The 14,643-nt window shown below is 41.9% G+C and overlaps 1 protein-coding gene across 1 annotated transcript in view; it reads left to right on the top strand.

Moving 5' to 3' along the window:
- Positions 1–10,185: 10,185 nt before the first annotated feature.
- MINPP1 (multiple inositol-polyphosphate phosphatase 1) overlaps positions 10,186–14,643 on the top strand; it is a 47,508-nt gene continuing 43,050 nt past the window's right edge. Inside the window, exon 1 of the mRNA XM_082720952.1 lies at positions 10,186–14,306. Within this exon, the coding sequence (XP_082577078.1) occupies positions 13,670–14,306 (637 nt within the window). The 5' untranslated portion in view covers positions 10,186–13,669. The remainder of the gene's footprint in view (positions 14,307–14,643) is intronic.

The raw sequence follows: 14,643 nt of genomic DNA, 5'->3' as shown, positions 1-14,643 counted from the left end.
AGACACAGAAGTACGCGTCCCAAATCTCTATCTTCTTTCTTCTCTCTCAGACTTCCACTCTCTTACCGGTAACAACTGCCTTTAATCTGTCACAAGAAACCGAAAGAGCTCAGCTCCTGGCTATTCTCCTTCAGCACACGCCCAATCATGCCACTACTGCAGGACCTTAAAGAAATTAACCTCATAGAGCCTGTTTCCTCATCTATAAAAGGAGATTACAGTACCTACTCGAAAAAGTGGTAAGGATTTTTGAAATAAAGTATGCAAAGCTTTTAGCACAATGCTTTGCTGGAGAATGCCTTGTAAGTGGTGGTATTATCTGCATTACTCTCTTCAGCAAGGAGAACAATCCTTCTCAAACCTATAATCTTAAGTGAGTGATATAAAAATAGTGCTTGTGATAAAACTGTTTCTCAAAAAAGTTATAACGACTTTGGAAGTAAAATTTGTCATTGCATTAACTGGGTTGCTGCTGTAACAATTTATGATGCCAAACTTTGTGACTTAAGTAACACACGTTTCTTATCATAAAGTCTGGAGATGGGAACATTAACATGGGGTCCACAGGACAGCTTTCCTTGTGGAGGCTCTGTAGAGAGAACCCATTTCCTTGCCTGTTCTGGCCACCGGCTCCGAAAGACCATCCACACTCCTTGGTGAGTGGCCCAGCATCACTCTGACCTCTCTGCCTCTCATCTCTTCACCTCCTCTCCCAAAGCAGCATGCTCTCTCTCTTTACTCTGACCCTCTCACCTTCCCTTAGAGGGACCCTGGTGATGACTTGCTTACACCACGTACTCTACCCGTCTCAAGATTCTAAACCACATCTGCAAAGTCCTTTTTTATCATGTAAGGTCACATATGCACAGGCCCCAAGGATTTGGATGTGAACAACACTGGGGCCATTATTTAGCCTACCAGAGTCATTTAAACTGATCAGGCCATTTAACCTTCTGGAAACTGTCCTGAAATTTCACCAGAATCTACAGGAAAGTTTCTATCTTCTCATTTTTTCACTAATAAAATCTGCTTTTCTTTAGGTGTAACCAGTTGATAAAAATAATGCCATTTCGGATTCAATATGTTTTCCTAATTTGGTTAATTATCAATGTTTTGATAGAGTAGTATACTACAAGGTCATGGCAAATGTGTATTCTGTGTACAAACTGAGATGCAAACAACCATTATGATATTTATCCTCTGGGTGAATTATCTCATAGTCCCAAACAATGTGCTCACCAACTTGCAAGACAAACTATTTTTTTATTGTGATAAAATATACATAAAGTTTGCCATTTTAACCACTGTTAAGTGTACAATCTAGTGTTGTTAATTATACTCACCATGCTGTGCGACTATCACCGCCATTTCCAAAACTCTCATCACCCCAAACAGAAACCTGTACCCACTGAGCAATAACTCATTCCCTCCCCCTCCCAGCCCCTGCAAACCTCAAATCTACTTTCTATATAAATGAATTTGTGTATTTTAGATTATTTCATTTAAGTGGCATATTATATTTGTCCTTTTATCTCTGGTTTATTTTACCAGAGAATATTTTTTAAGGTTCAACCATGTTGTAGCATGTACTAGTACTTCTTTTTTTTTTTTTTTTTTTAAGATTTACTTATTTTTTATGAGTGGGAGAGAGCGTTTATGCAAGTGGTGGAGGAAGCAGAGAGAGAGGGAGAGAGAGAATCTCAAGTGGACTCCATGCTGAGCAGGGAGCCCAATGCAGGGCTCCATCTCGTGACCCTGAGATTAGGACCTGAGCCAAAATCAGGAGTCCGACTGAGCCCCAGTACTTTCTTTTTATTACAGAATAATAGTCCATTGCACATGAAATACCACATTTTGCTTACCCACTGATCTGTTGATGACACTTGGGTTGTTTCCACCTCCTAGCTGTTATGTCTCATGCTGCTGTGAATATTGCTGTGTGCATTTCAGTCTGAGCCCATGTTTGGGTTCTACACTGGGAGTGGAATTGCTGGATGATAAAGTATTCTACGTGTGACTTTTTGGGGAATTGACAAACTGTTTGCCATGGTGGCTGTTCCATTTTACATTCCCACAAGCAATATACTAGAGTTCTACTTTCGCCACATTTTAAGCATCCTAATAGGTGTGATGTGGTATTTCCTGTGGTTTTGATTTGCATCTTTTCATGTGCTCACTGACCATCTGTGTATCTTCTGGCGGGAAATGTCTGTTTCAAGTCCTTTGCCCATTTAAAAAATTGGGTTTGTGTTCTTGTGGTTGAGTTATAGGATTCTCTATATGTTTTGGATATCTGTCTCGTATCAGGTATATGATTTGCTAACATTTTCTCTCATTCCATGGGTTGCCTTTTTACTCTTTACTCTTATTGTTTCTTTTTGCCACTTGTGCTTTTGATGTCATATTTAAGAAAATATTACCACACCTAAGTTTATGAATATTTTTTCCTATTTTTTTAAAAGATTTTATTTATTTATTTGACAGAGAGAGATCACAAGTAGGCAGAGAGGCAGGCAGAGAGAGAGGAGGAAGCAGGCTCCCTGCTGAGCAGAGAGCCGGATACGGGACTCTATCCCAGGATCCTGAGATCATGACCTGAGCCGAAGGCAGCGGCTTAACCCACTGAGCCACCCAGACGCCCTACTTTTTCCTATTTTTTCCCAAGTTTTATAGTGTTTAACTTTTATAGCTTTTAAATTTAGGTCTTTGATCCATTTTGAGTTAATATTTGTATATGGTGTAAAATAAGAGTCCAACTTCATACTTTTAAATGTGCATATCCCAGCACCATTTGTTAAAAGACTGTCCTTTCCTCACTGAATGATTCTTGGCAACTTTGTTGAAAATCAAGTGATCATAGACAGATGTGAAGGTTATTTCTGAGTTCCCAATTCTCTGAAGTCTCTGGAGTAGTTTGTAGGTCTTCTTTAAGTCAGTCCCACACTGTTTGGAGTATTGTAGCTTTGTAGTAAGCTTTAATGTCAGGAAATGCAAGTCTTATAACTTTGTTCTTTTTCATAATGTTTTGGTTATTCTGGGTCCCTTGAAATTTCACATGAATTTTAAGATGAGCTTTTCCATTTTTGAAAAAATACTGTTGGGACTTTGATAGTGATTATACTGAATTTGCAAATCACTCTGGTAAAATTGTCATCTTAACAATATTAAGTCTTTCAACCCATTAACACAGGATGCTTTTCCATTTATTTAGATTTTCTCTAATTCTTTTAGCAGTATTTTGTAGTTTTCAGTGTAAAGGTTTTGTGCCTCATTGGTTAAATTTATTCCTAAGTGTTTTATTCTTTTGGAAGCTGTTGCAAATGGGTTCATCTTATTTCCTTTTCAGATTTTTCCCTGCTAGTGTATTAAAATTCAACCAATTTTTGATTTTGTATCCTGCAGCTTTGCTAAGTTCATTAATTCACTCTAAAAAGAGTGTAGGGGGTATGTACGCATATTTGCATGTATTCTTTATGTTTTTTACATTTATATAATCTATGATATAGACAGTTTTACTTCTTCCTTTCCAATTTGGCTGCACTTTGTTTCCTTTTTTCTTGTCTAATTGCTCTGGAACTGCAATACTATGTTGAATAGAAGTAGCAAAACAAGCCATCCTTGTCTTGTTCCTGGTAATAGGGGAAAAGCTTTCTCTCCTTCCCCACTGAGTATGATGTTAGCTGTGGGTTTTTTATATATAGCCTTTATTATGCTGAAAAGGTTCCTTCTGTTCTAAGTTTACTGAGTGTGAAGTAATATTTGTGTGGTATATTACATTGACTAACTTTGTATGCTGAACCACGATTACATTTCTGGGGTAAATCCCCCTTGGTCATGGTGTATTATCCTTCTACATGCTGCTGAATTCTATTTGTTAGCACCTGTTGAGGATCTTTTGGTCTACATTCAGAAAGGATATAGGTCTGTAGTTTTCTTCTGGGGTCTTCTTGGCTTTGCTATCAGGGTAATGCTGACTTCATAAAATGAGTTGAGTATTTTCTTCCCCGCTATTTATTTAATAAAAGGCTTTTCTTCATTGGGAGATTTTATTTTTCAGTGTTCCAAAATTCATCGTTTATGCACCACACCCCGTGCTCCATGCAATACGTGCCTCCATTATACCCACCACCAGGCCCACCCAATCTCCCCTGGCCCCCCAAAACCCTCAGTTTGTTTCTCAGAGTCCACAGTCTGTTGGGAGATTATTTTTAAATGCATGTGTTATTTTTTTCATAAATAGAAACCACATCACTTTATTTGTTGCAGTGAGTAAGGCAAGGCAATAATTCAAGAGGGCTGCAGAAAGCTTTTTCATCCACGTAATAGAAACAATAAGCACCTTCATCATCCATCCTTTTAGTTTTCCCGTTTGATCTCTGTTCCCCACCCACATTACTATGTTACTTCCAGAATGAAACTCTGCCCTCAGATCTTATACTAGCTGGGAGGCCAGTCTATCACTTTGCCTTAATAAGCATGGAATTTGTTGGGAGATTTTTCATTGCTGATCCAGTCTGCTTACTTGTTAAGGATCTATTCAGATTTTCATTTTCTTTTTGAGTCAGTTTGGGTAGCTGGAGTGTTTTTACGGATTGTCTGTTCCCTCCAGGATATCCAATTTGTTTGGCATACAAATATTCATACTATTCTCTTATAATTCTTTTTATTCCTTTTATCAGTAGTAACACCCTCTCTTTAGCTTCTGATTTTATGGTTTAAGTATTCTCTTTTTTTCTTTTTCTTTTTTTTAAAGATTTATTTATTTATTTGACAGACAGAGATCACAAGTCGGCAGAGAGGCAGGCAGAGAGAGGAGGAAGCTCCTCTCGATGCGGGGCTCGATCCCAGGACCCTGGGATCATGACCTGAGCTGAAGGCAGAGGCTTTAACCCACTGAGCCACCCAGGCGCCTCTCTTTTTTCTTAATCTAACTAAAGTTTTGTCATTTTGTCGATGTTTCCAAAGAAATAGTGTTTGGTTTCACCGATTCTATTATTTTTGTATTCTCTATATATTTTTGTTCTAATCCTTATTATCCTTATCACTTCCCTCTTCTTTATGGCTTCAAACTCAATTTAATTTATTCCTGAATTACTTTTTTTCCTCAAATACCCAAAATGTAGAAATAAATAAGTACCTCTGTGCCATCAGACAAAGAATAGCCTATTCATTAGATTTACTGTTTAAATCCAGATGAACAGCTCTCATGTATTTAACAGAATATTACTATGTCTTTATGAAGACCTTCAGAAGAGGCCTAAGGTCATGGGAGAGAGCTACCCCAGACTGCATGTTAAGGGCATCCTCTAGTCTTCAGGACTGTGTCAGCCTGAGAGAGAGCAATACCACGAGCCTCTTGGCACTTACATGAAAAACTGAAATCAAGTCTCTCATTTTAAGACTATGGTGTCATCAGGGAACACATCAAAACTTGGGCTGTTTCTGTGGAAAATAAGTATGACAAGAATCCTCTGATAGCCTATAGACAACGATTCCTCCTCTTGAGAGAAAACCATGGATCTAAGTGACACCATTTTACTATAATGCGATTCTGTAACTCTCCCCAGAGATGTGCTCCTATGTTCCTAAGACTAGCTTTCTAAGGGTGTGCTGGGAAGAGTTGCCTTCTCTCTCATTCCTATTTGCATTTCTTACTTAGTGTTCACACTTCACCTTGTCTGACCCAGATCACCATGACCAGGTATCTCATTCTACCCACCTCCCTCCTACTCTTCTCTGACTTGCATGCTTCATAAACCATGCTCGTACTGAGTGAGACACCCAAGGTCAGGTCTAAGGAGATGGGATCAGGTGGCTTCAGCAAAATCAAGAAAGGCATGACAGGTTTAACCGAAGGGGTTAACTGGGGTCAATAATTACTTACATCAATTAGGAGACATTCTATGGAAAACAGTGAAACACTAGTTCAGACAATAAAGATGGTCATTTCCTTTGATGACAGGAAGGCCACAGGTGATATACTCCAGGTTTACTTCATCAGCTCAACGGCATCAGGAAGGACTGAGGTTCTTTCCATAATTGGCTTTGTTTTCAAGCTGGGTCCTCAAATGGTTGTAAGAGGGCTGGAGCAAGTCTAATCTTTGCCTTTGGACATGCTAGTGCCCAGAGAAGTCGCCTCTTTCTCAAGTGTATCATTCTCTTGCATTGTAAGAATGAAGTTTTGTGGTTTTTTTTAAGATTATGTTTAAAATTATTGGCATCTCTGTGCTTTCAATCTGTCTCATCTTTCCAAACCAGGAATCGCATCAATTAAAAACAAAATGTTGGTATAAAATAAAATTTTAGAAATAAGCATTGTAGAACAGAGGCTGAGTGAGCTGGGTATTTTTTTTTTAAAGATTTTATTTATTTATTTGACAGAGAGAGATCACAGTAGGCAGAGAGGCAGGCAGAGAGAGGGGAAGGGAAGCAGGCTCCTGCTGAACAGAGAGCCTGATGCGGGACTCGATCTCAGGACCCTGAGATCGGCTTAACCCACTGAGCCACCCAGGCGCCCCAAGCTGGGTATTTTAAAGAGTTGGATAGAGGGAGAGGTGCATAGACTAGTAGAAGGTGGGGATCTAGTGGGGTTAAATCCTGCTGGAATAGAAGTTTAGAACCAGGAGCAAAAGTTTTGAGCCAGGACTTCTTGGCCTCTCCATTTTTTGTTTGTTTGTATCTTCTTAATTCTAAAAGATTTGTATTCTATAACTTGTCTTAGCTAAATTTTCTTAACCTTATGTTTTAAACTGTCTTGCTGAATCACTAACAAGTACTCTACCATCTCTGAAATACCCATTTTAGGCATTTCATTCATTGAATACCATCTCCTTCCCTTCCAGGACATTTAATGTGCCAACTGTAATACTCCTTTGAGTCATTAGGACCTCTGATCCACTCATCCTATAAAGTGTTATGTATTTATCACCCTATCATGTCTTTTTTAGAACCAAACAAACTTTCTCAAAAACTACTAAGTAGACTATCCCTTCTATCTCAGTGACTGGAATTGAGTTACATGCTCTTTCCTAAACCAAAACTGGCAAGAAAAACATAGTTACCAGGATTGGTTTAAAACAATCAGGACTTTTTCTTTAAGTGGGGACATGTGGACCTTTCTGAAAGGTGAATATGTACACATTGATTCCAAGAAAAAGGGGAGAATAAATGTTGAGTGGTTAGCTAATATAACTGCTACAGTTATATAACTATATATACATATTTATAACTATATATATTTATATATTATATAACTATATTATATACAAATATATATAATCTATATCTATATATATATGACTTGCAGTTATAACTGCAAGATTTATCCTTTTAGCCCCATCTACAAATGACGCTTTTTGAGATCACTATTCATTTGTCAGGAATAGGTAGGTATCATGAAAAGAAAAACAAAGATAGCTCTCTGTCCACTAATCATATTCTAGAACTGGTTCTACTATGTACTTGTTAGATGAGATGACTTTTGGCAAGACATCTAACCTCTCTTTATTTTGATTTCCACATCTACAACATGGTCTAAATGCTGTTCTTCAGAGGTCATGGGATAACTGGGAAGGTAAAATAATTATGTTGCATAAATAAAAAGCAATATTATTTTATTTATTTATTTATTTATTATTTTATCTTCCCACACTGTTTTCTATCTCATTTATTTATTCATACATACACCCTTTTAACAAATAACTGCTGACAGTCTACTTGATGTATGGGATGGATATTTGAGTATCAAAAACTTTCCCCCCGGGGGCGCCTGGGTGGCTCAGAGGGTTGGGCCGCTGCCTTCAGCTCAGGTCATGATCTCAGGGTCCTGGGATTGAGTCCCACATCGGGCTCTCTGCTCAGCAGGGGGCCTGCTTCCCTTCCTCTCTCTCTGTGATCTCTTCCCTTCCTCTCTCCTACTGTGATCTCTCTGTCAAATAAATAAATAAAATCTTAAAAAAAAAAAAAAAAACTTTCCCCCCGGCTCTTGCATCTAAGGTAATAACTAAGAATGAGTTAGCAGCAATTGCTTTATCTCTTGGAGTGCAGAATCAGATAACGTAGTGCTAGATATAAGACAGGAAAGGTGGGGTAATGAAGGGTGTCGTTTATGGAACCATAATGGTTGCTTCCATTGGAGTGTGGACTGTCCTGTTTACTAAAATTGCTGCAAAGAAGTGTGTAAGTCCACAGATGCCAACATTGTTTTTCTAGCTTAGGGTAATGTTGGATTTTAATACTTATAGGCAAAGCAACTCAACCCAAGAAAGATGGTTTTATGTTACAAGAAAATAGTGAACAGGGGCACCTGGGTGGCTTAGTTAAGTGTCTGCCTTTGGCCCAAGTCATGATTCAGGGCTCTGGGATCAAGCCCCATGTCGGGCTCTCTGCTCAGCAGGGAGACTGCTTCTCCCTCTCCCTCTGCCTGCAGCTCCCCAGGCTTGTGCTCTCTTTCTCCCTCTCTCTCTGTGTGAAAGAAAGAAAGAAAGAAAGAAAGAAAGAAAGAAAGAAAGAAAGAAAGAAAGAAAGAAAGAAAGAAAGAAAGAAAAAACAAAAACTGAAAGGTTCATGTATGGGCTAGGGAGACAATATGAAATTGACATTAATATACTAAGTAAAAAACATTTTTTTCTGATAAAGAGCTTAATGAATAACTTTTCTCTGAAAGTTTTCTCTGTACTCAGGAATAAGGAAACACCGATGGCTTTACAGTCAGCTCATCCATGGTCTTAAAGGTCACATTCTTCAAAGAGATTTTCCAATTTTGGAAAACTAACATTTCAGAAAAATGTAAGATGTTTCAACAATCACTATTGTCTATGCTTGTTCTTGAAAACTACAGGGAAGAAGAGATTTTTTTCCCCCCAAGATTTATAACACATCAGTCATCTTTGTGATGGGGTAACAAGATATTTTGGAGGGCACTTCTGGAGGAAATTATGCCTCTGAGCAACAGTACTGGCATGTACAGAAAAACCAGTACAGAACAAGACTAAAAAGTGAATAGCTACAGTTTCCTCCTATTAAAAGGAAGTAGCAAAGCACAGAAAGAATGCTGGCAATTTAAATATTGTATCTGATTTCTAAAATATAGCTCAATGGATTTCGAACCAACATTTAATGGGAGAAAAGAATTCACATCAAAGTCCTACAATGTGTCAAGACACTGGAAGAGAACCTCTGTCATTATAAAATAACTCCCTTAGCAAGGCATAATAGAGAGCGTAAAAAAGCAAGTCACCTCCATCATTGTTCACGGTTCAGTGAAGTTCTACTCATCAACTGAAATACAATGTTAAACAATTCAGCTTGGCTTTTGCATGCTGGGGAACCATGTGGTGCTAAGCTACCAGATTCTTTTGAACAGATACTGTTCTTTTGAACAAAGGTATCTTATCCATGGAGTCTGGTGATCTATGCAACCTCCACATTCAAGCACAGTTGAGGGACTGCTGTTGAAGCATGGATCACTCCAGCCCTGGCTATACAGGCGGACCCTTCTTCTGTTGGCTGTTTCTAAACTGCAATAAAAAACAAAGAAGCACTAAATTGATAACCAGGAAAGGAAAGAGGAAATATCAGGGTAGTAAGATACTAGAGTTAAAATGGTCTTGGAATAGGCACAAAGTTAGTTGCTTAATGTAGTTGTAAGATAACAAATATCTATAACAAACTGGCCATTGTCCATTTGCTTGATTAGAGCAAAAGCGGTAGCAAGAAACATTTTAATTATGTTCAGTAAAATTTACAAATTGATTTGCGGCCAGAACTATATAAAGTCTTTATGTAAATTGCCTCATTTAATCCTATCAACAACCACATAACATAGATATCATGCCCAATTTATAGAAGAAAACAAATTGAAGCAACAGTTTAACTTGCTCAAGACCTCATAGATATCAAGCGAAAGCTAGAATTTGAGAACCAGAGTCTGGTTTCAGAAACTATGTTTTTAATCAGTAGTTTCTATGCTTACATAGATAGCCTGCCCTATCCCCCAAAGCATTTAGCCTTTTCCCTTCTTTTTTGTTTCTTCACCAGAAAGCCTCTTCTTTAGTAACCTTTAAAAAAAAAGTCACAGATGTCTGTAATTTAAAATGTTGTATTTGACACCATACACTCTTTAGAATGGAAAAACTATTTCAGAAATCCTATGAATAAATAATCTGCAAAAACACCATATTCTGTAATATAGTAGATTAGAAAAGTTCTACTTAAGACCAATTAGAATAATATAGAACAATAGAATTCAACTTTTTTCTTTTCCACTAAGAAGGACACAGCAGATAATGTTCACTTCTGGATAAATTTGTACAACCACTGGCAATTCAAGTCTTTCATTCTCTGTTGGATATCCAGGGCTGACCAAACAACGTTTTTATTTTTTTAAAAGATTTTTATTTATTTATTTGACAGAGAGAGAGAGAGAGAGAGATCGATCACAAGTAGGCAGAGAGGCAGGCAGAGAGAGGGAAGCAGGCTCCCTGCTGAGTAGAGAGCTTGATGTGGGACTCGATCCCAGCACCCTGGGATCATGACCTGAGCTGAAGGCAGAGGCTTAACCTCTGAGCCACCCAGGGGCCCCACCAACCAACTTTTTACTTGCTTCCCATTCTTCTTAGTTGCAAGTTCTTTCCCATTTTTCTCAGTTCTAAATCCAATCCATCTCTACACTCCTAAGTCCTATTCTCCCATCTCTTCAGACTATCTTGCCTCCTACATCATTGAGGAACCTGAGGCCATCAAGCTTGAAATCCATCTCAGAAAAACAAGGTCTCCTCTTGTTCTGGTCCAAATCAAATTCTCTGTGCTCTTAGTTCTATGCTCTCATCTCTTCAAGGAATCTGAACCATTAGTTTTCCATTCTACCTCTTATTTTGTGGCAGATTTGTCAAATACATTGCTATCATGCTCGCAGCCTCCCATGAGAGTAAGTGATCCATCCAAGGTCTTTATCAAGGGGCAATCATGTTTTATACATGCAAACTCCTGGGTACTAGCTGCTTGGACAAGGTGGGCAACTATCTCAAAAGGCCCCCAATTTACAGACTGGCCAGAGAATGAAGACTTGGCCTGGAAACGAAAAGATAAGCAGGGCCTGCTGCCTACTTAAAACTTCTCAAAGGTAGTCACTACTTTAAGAGTGAGAAACCCATTTTAAGGAAGATGAGTAGATTTTTATTATTAGAAAAGTTATGAAATGACCTTTGATGCATATCTTGCTTGTGAAAGTTAATGTTCAATGGAAGTTTATACAGAGTTATACAGTATTTGCATTCAGTGGAATATAAATATTGGAATTGTAGTATATATTGGAAATAAAAAGTGTAATATATAAATATTTTAATGTTCAGTGGAAGTTTATACAGTGTTATACAGTATTTATACAGTAGTTGCTAGAGAGCTATGTATCTTAGCATAGAAATCACCTATAATGTTACTGGAAATTACTGACAATAATACGAATTTTAAAGCAGCCTATTATACGAATTTTAAATGTCATCTGATTCTTACAATAATTCCACAATGTAGGTTCTAATATTCATAATTTTCAAATAAGGAAACTAAGCCTCAGAGAACTTGTTACTTCTGAAGGTCACTCAGTTAATGACTGGCAGAGTTTGCGTCTGGATCCAAGGCTTATACTTTGATACTACCTCTGGCTTTTTCCTAGTGAAAAACATGAAGGCATTGCCTGCTTTATCATCTGTCATCTTGGCCATAACAACAAAATGATTGGAGCTGACTTAATAAACATCTAAAAAGCGTAACAGTAACAGATGAGGAATGAAAGGAAGGAAAAAAAATCAAGGTGAGGGCAAATTTAGTGTACAGCAATGCGTGCCATTGATATTGTAAGTAGGTAGACAGGGTGTCTAAAGATTACTTCATTAGGAAGGATAGTGCCTTTGGGAAGACTTGGTAGCTCCTGAGGATACAAAAGATCAAGCATGAGAGGTGATCATTATTAGGCACATATATTAAGCAAAATACAATGACACACGACTGGCACACATGCTTGCTTAATGCACTTAGAAAATTTATCAGGCATTTCAGCCGATAAAAAGTGGGGGGTAGGGGGGTGCCTGGGTGGCTCAGTGAGTTAAAGCCTCTGCCTTCAGCTCAGGTCATGGTATTAGGGTCCTGGGATCGAGCCCCACATCGGGCTCTCTGCTCAGCAGGGAGCCTGCTTCCTCCTCTCTCTCTGCCTGCCTCTCTACTTGTGATCTCTCTCTGTCAAATAAATAAATAAAATCTTTAAAAAAAAAAAAAAAGTAGGGGTTAGGAAGTCCATAAAGAAAAGGTACATGTTTACCAAATATTAATTTGAGCGAAGTTCTGTGAAAATATCACTGACCCGTGAATATTCAGACATTCTATAAAGTGGAATATCAAAAAAAGAACATGTCAATGGGAAAACGGCTTCCTGCTACAGACTTAAAATCTGCAGTGGCCAAGTTGGAATCTATTCCTGATTTTACACCATTTTGTTCATCGTTTAACATTTAGAAGTACACCTCTCTGAACCGGAGGCACCTCAACAAGGAGAAAAGTAGTTAAGCCAAAGATTGGCTTACCAAGAGCAATTTAGTGGTGTCTTTGAAGGAAAAAACCCCATTACAAAGACAGGATCCACACTGCCTTGAATTTGGATCACCACATGACTTCTTTAATCTTGATTCTTTTCCCAACAAGCATACAAAATTGTGCTCAAGCGGAGAAACCAAGGCATTGTTCAGATTTGTGATACTTTTTTCCTTGGATCAAAGAGTCTGAGCATCCATCTATGAAAACACGTAGCTGTTGATCTGAGTCTGTAATTACACGGGAGCAGTTTCAGCTTGGAGGGATGGTAAGCAGAGAGCAGGTTTGCTCCACAGAGCAGATTGGCTCACATTTAATAATGCACCGATCACGGGCTATGAGTCAACATGCCAAGGGATCAGGGCTGTGCTGTCCCTACTCTGAAAGCCCCTGATGCCAACACGCACAGTCCTCCTGCGGTGCTGTGTCGCTGCGCGCAGCTCCACTGGCCCAGGCCCAGACACTACCAAAGGCTCGGGAACCGGATTTCCTGGAGAACAGAGCCTTTCTCCGGTTGTGGCCGGCCCGGCTGGACGCTCTGTTCAAACTCCAACCAGAGAACAGGTTTGGACCTCGGGAGGCAGGCTGGGGCAGAGGCCGGGGATCTGCTCTGTGAACAACAGCCTCAGGCGCCCGCAGGGTGGTTCAGAGAGCACGTTTTCCGCCCCGCAGGTGGAAAGGGCGTTACAGAGTGTCCTGTGTGGCCCGCCTCGGACACGCGGGCTCAGTCCCGCCCCAGGGCATTTCAAAGATCGGGGCAGTGGCTGAGTCAGTCCCGGAGGCGCCCGCCGCAAGGAAGCTCGCCCATTCGAGAGACCCAGCCGACGCCAGCTCCGCTTCAGCCGCAGGTCTCCGAAGCTCCCCGGCGTTCTGCGCCGGTGCCACCGGAGCCGCAGGCAGGAGTCCCCGCGCGCCCCAGCGTTCCCGGTACGAACACCCGCATCTCGCCCGCATCTCGCCGCGCCGCGCAGCGAATCCTGGGGGCCCAGACCCAGCCGGAAGCACAGTCCGGGCCCGCCTCCTGCCCGCCGGAACCGGAAATCGCTGTCCCGGCGGGTACGTCGCCCTCCGCGGGCCGCGCCGCACCATGCTCCGCGGGCCGCAGCGCTTCATCAAGGTCTCGGTGGCGCCGGTCGCTGCCCTGGCTGTGGCGCTGCTCTCGTCGCTCTCGCGCTGCTCCCTCCTGGAGCCGGAGGACCCCGCGGTTTCGGCGCTCAGCCACTACTTCGGTACCAAGACCCGCTACGAGGATGCCAACCCCGGGCTGCTGCCGGACCCCGAGGCGCCGCGGAGGGACCCCGAACTGCTGGAGGACACCTGCACCCCCGTGCAGCTGGTGGCCCTCATCCGCCACGGCACCCGCTACCCTACGGCCAAGCAGATCCGCAAGCTGCGGCAGCTGCACGGGCTGCTGCAGGCCCGCGGGCCGGGCGACGGGCGCGCTGGCTCCGCGGGCGGCCGCGACCTGGGCGCCGCGCTGGCCGACTGGCCGCTGTGGTACGCGGACTGGATGGACGGGCAGCTGGTGGAGAAGGGGCGGCAGGACATGCGACAGCTGGCGCTGCGCCTAGCCTCCCTCTTCCCGGCTCTGTTTAGCCTCGAGAACTACGGCCGCCTGCAGCTGGTCACCAGCTCCAAGCACCGCTGCGTGGACAGCGGCGCCGCCTTCCTGCAGGGGCTGTGGCAGCACTACCACCCCGGCCTGCCGCCGCCCGACGTCGCAGGTGACAGCCTGGGGCCGCCGGGGGCAGGGTGCGCTGGCTCGGTGTCCCCTCGCTCCCTCCGTCCCCATGCCCCGGGTGCCCATCTCGTGTCGCGTGTTCAGGGCTGGGTTGTCTGTCTCCCTTGTCCCCACGCATATTCATCTGTCCGTTCATCAGGGATGCGTGCACAACTTTCTGGGGCTGGACGCGCTAGCGGGCGTCGGCGGACGGGACCGGAGAGGAGACGGCCGGGCGCGGTTCTTCGTGTCCCGTTCCCAGACAGAATTGCCCCTTCTCCGAGCACCAGCCCTGCCTTTCCTCCCTTCCTGGCAGCTAGTGCCAGCACTTTCCTTCCTCG

This window comes from Mustela nivalis (genome assembly GCF_964662115.1).
Source record: "Mustela nivalis genome assembly, chromosome: 2".
Lineage (NCBI taxonomy): Eukaryota > Metazoa > Chordata > Mammalia > Carnivora > Mustelidae > Mustela > Mustela nivalis.
The sequence above is the reverse complement of the archived record's forward strand: the minus strand, read 5'-3'. Positions and strand labels throughout refer to the sequence as shown.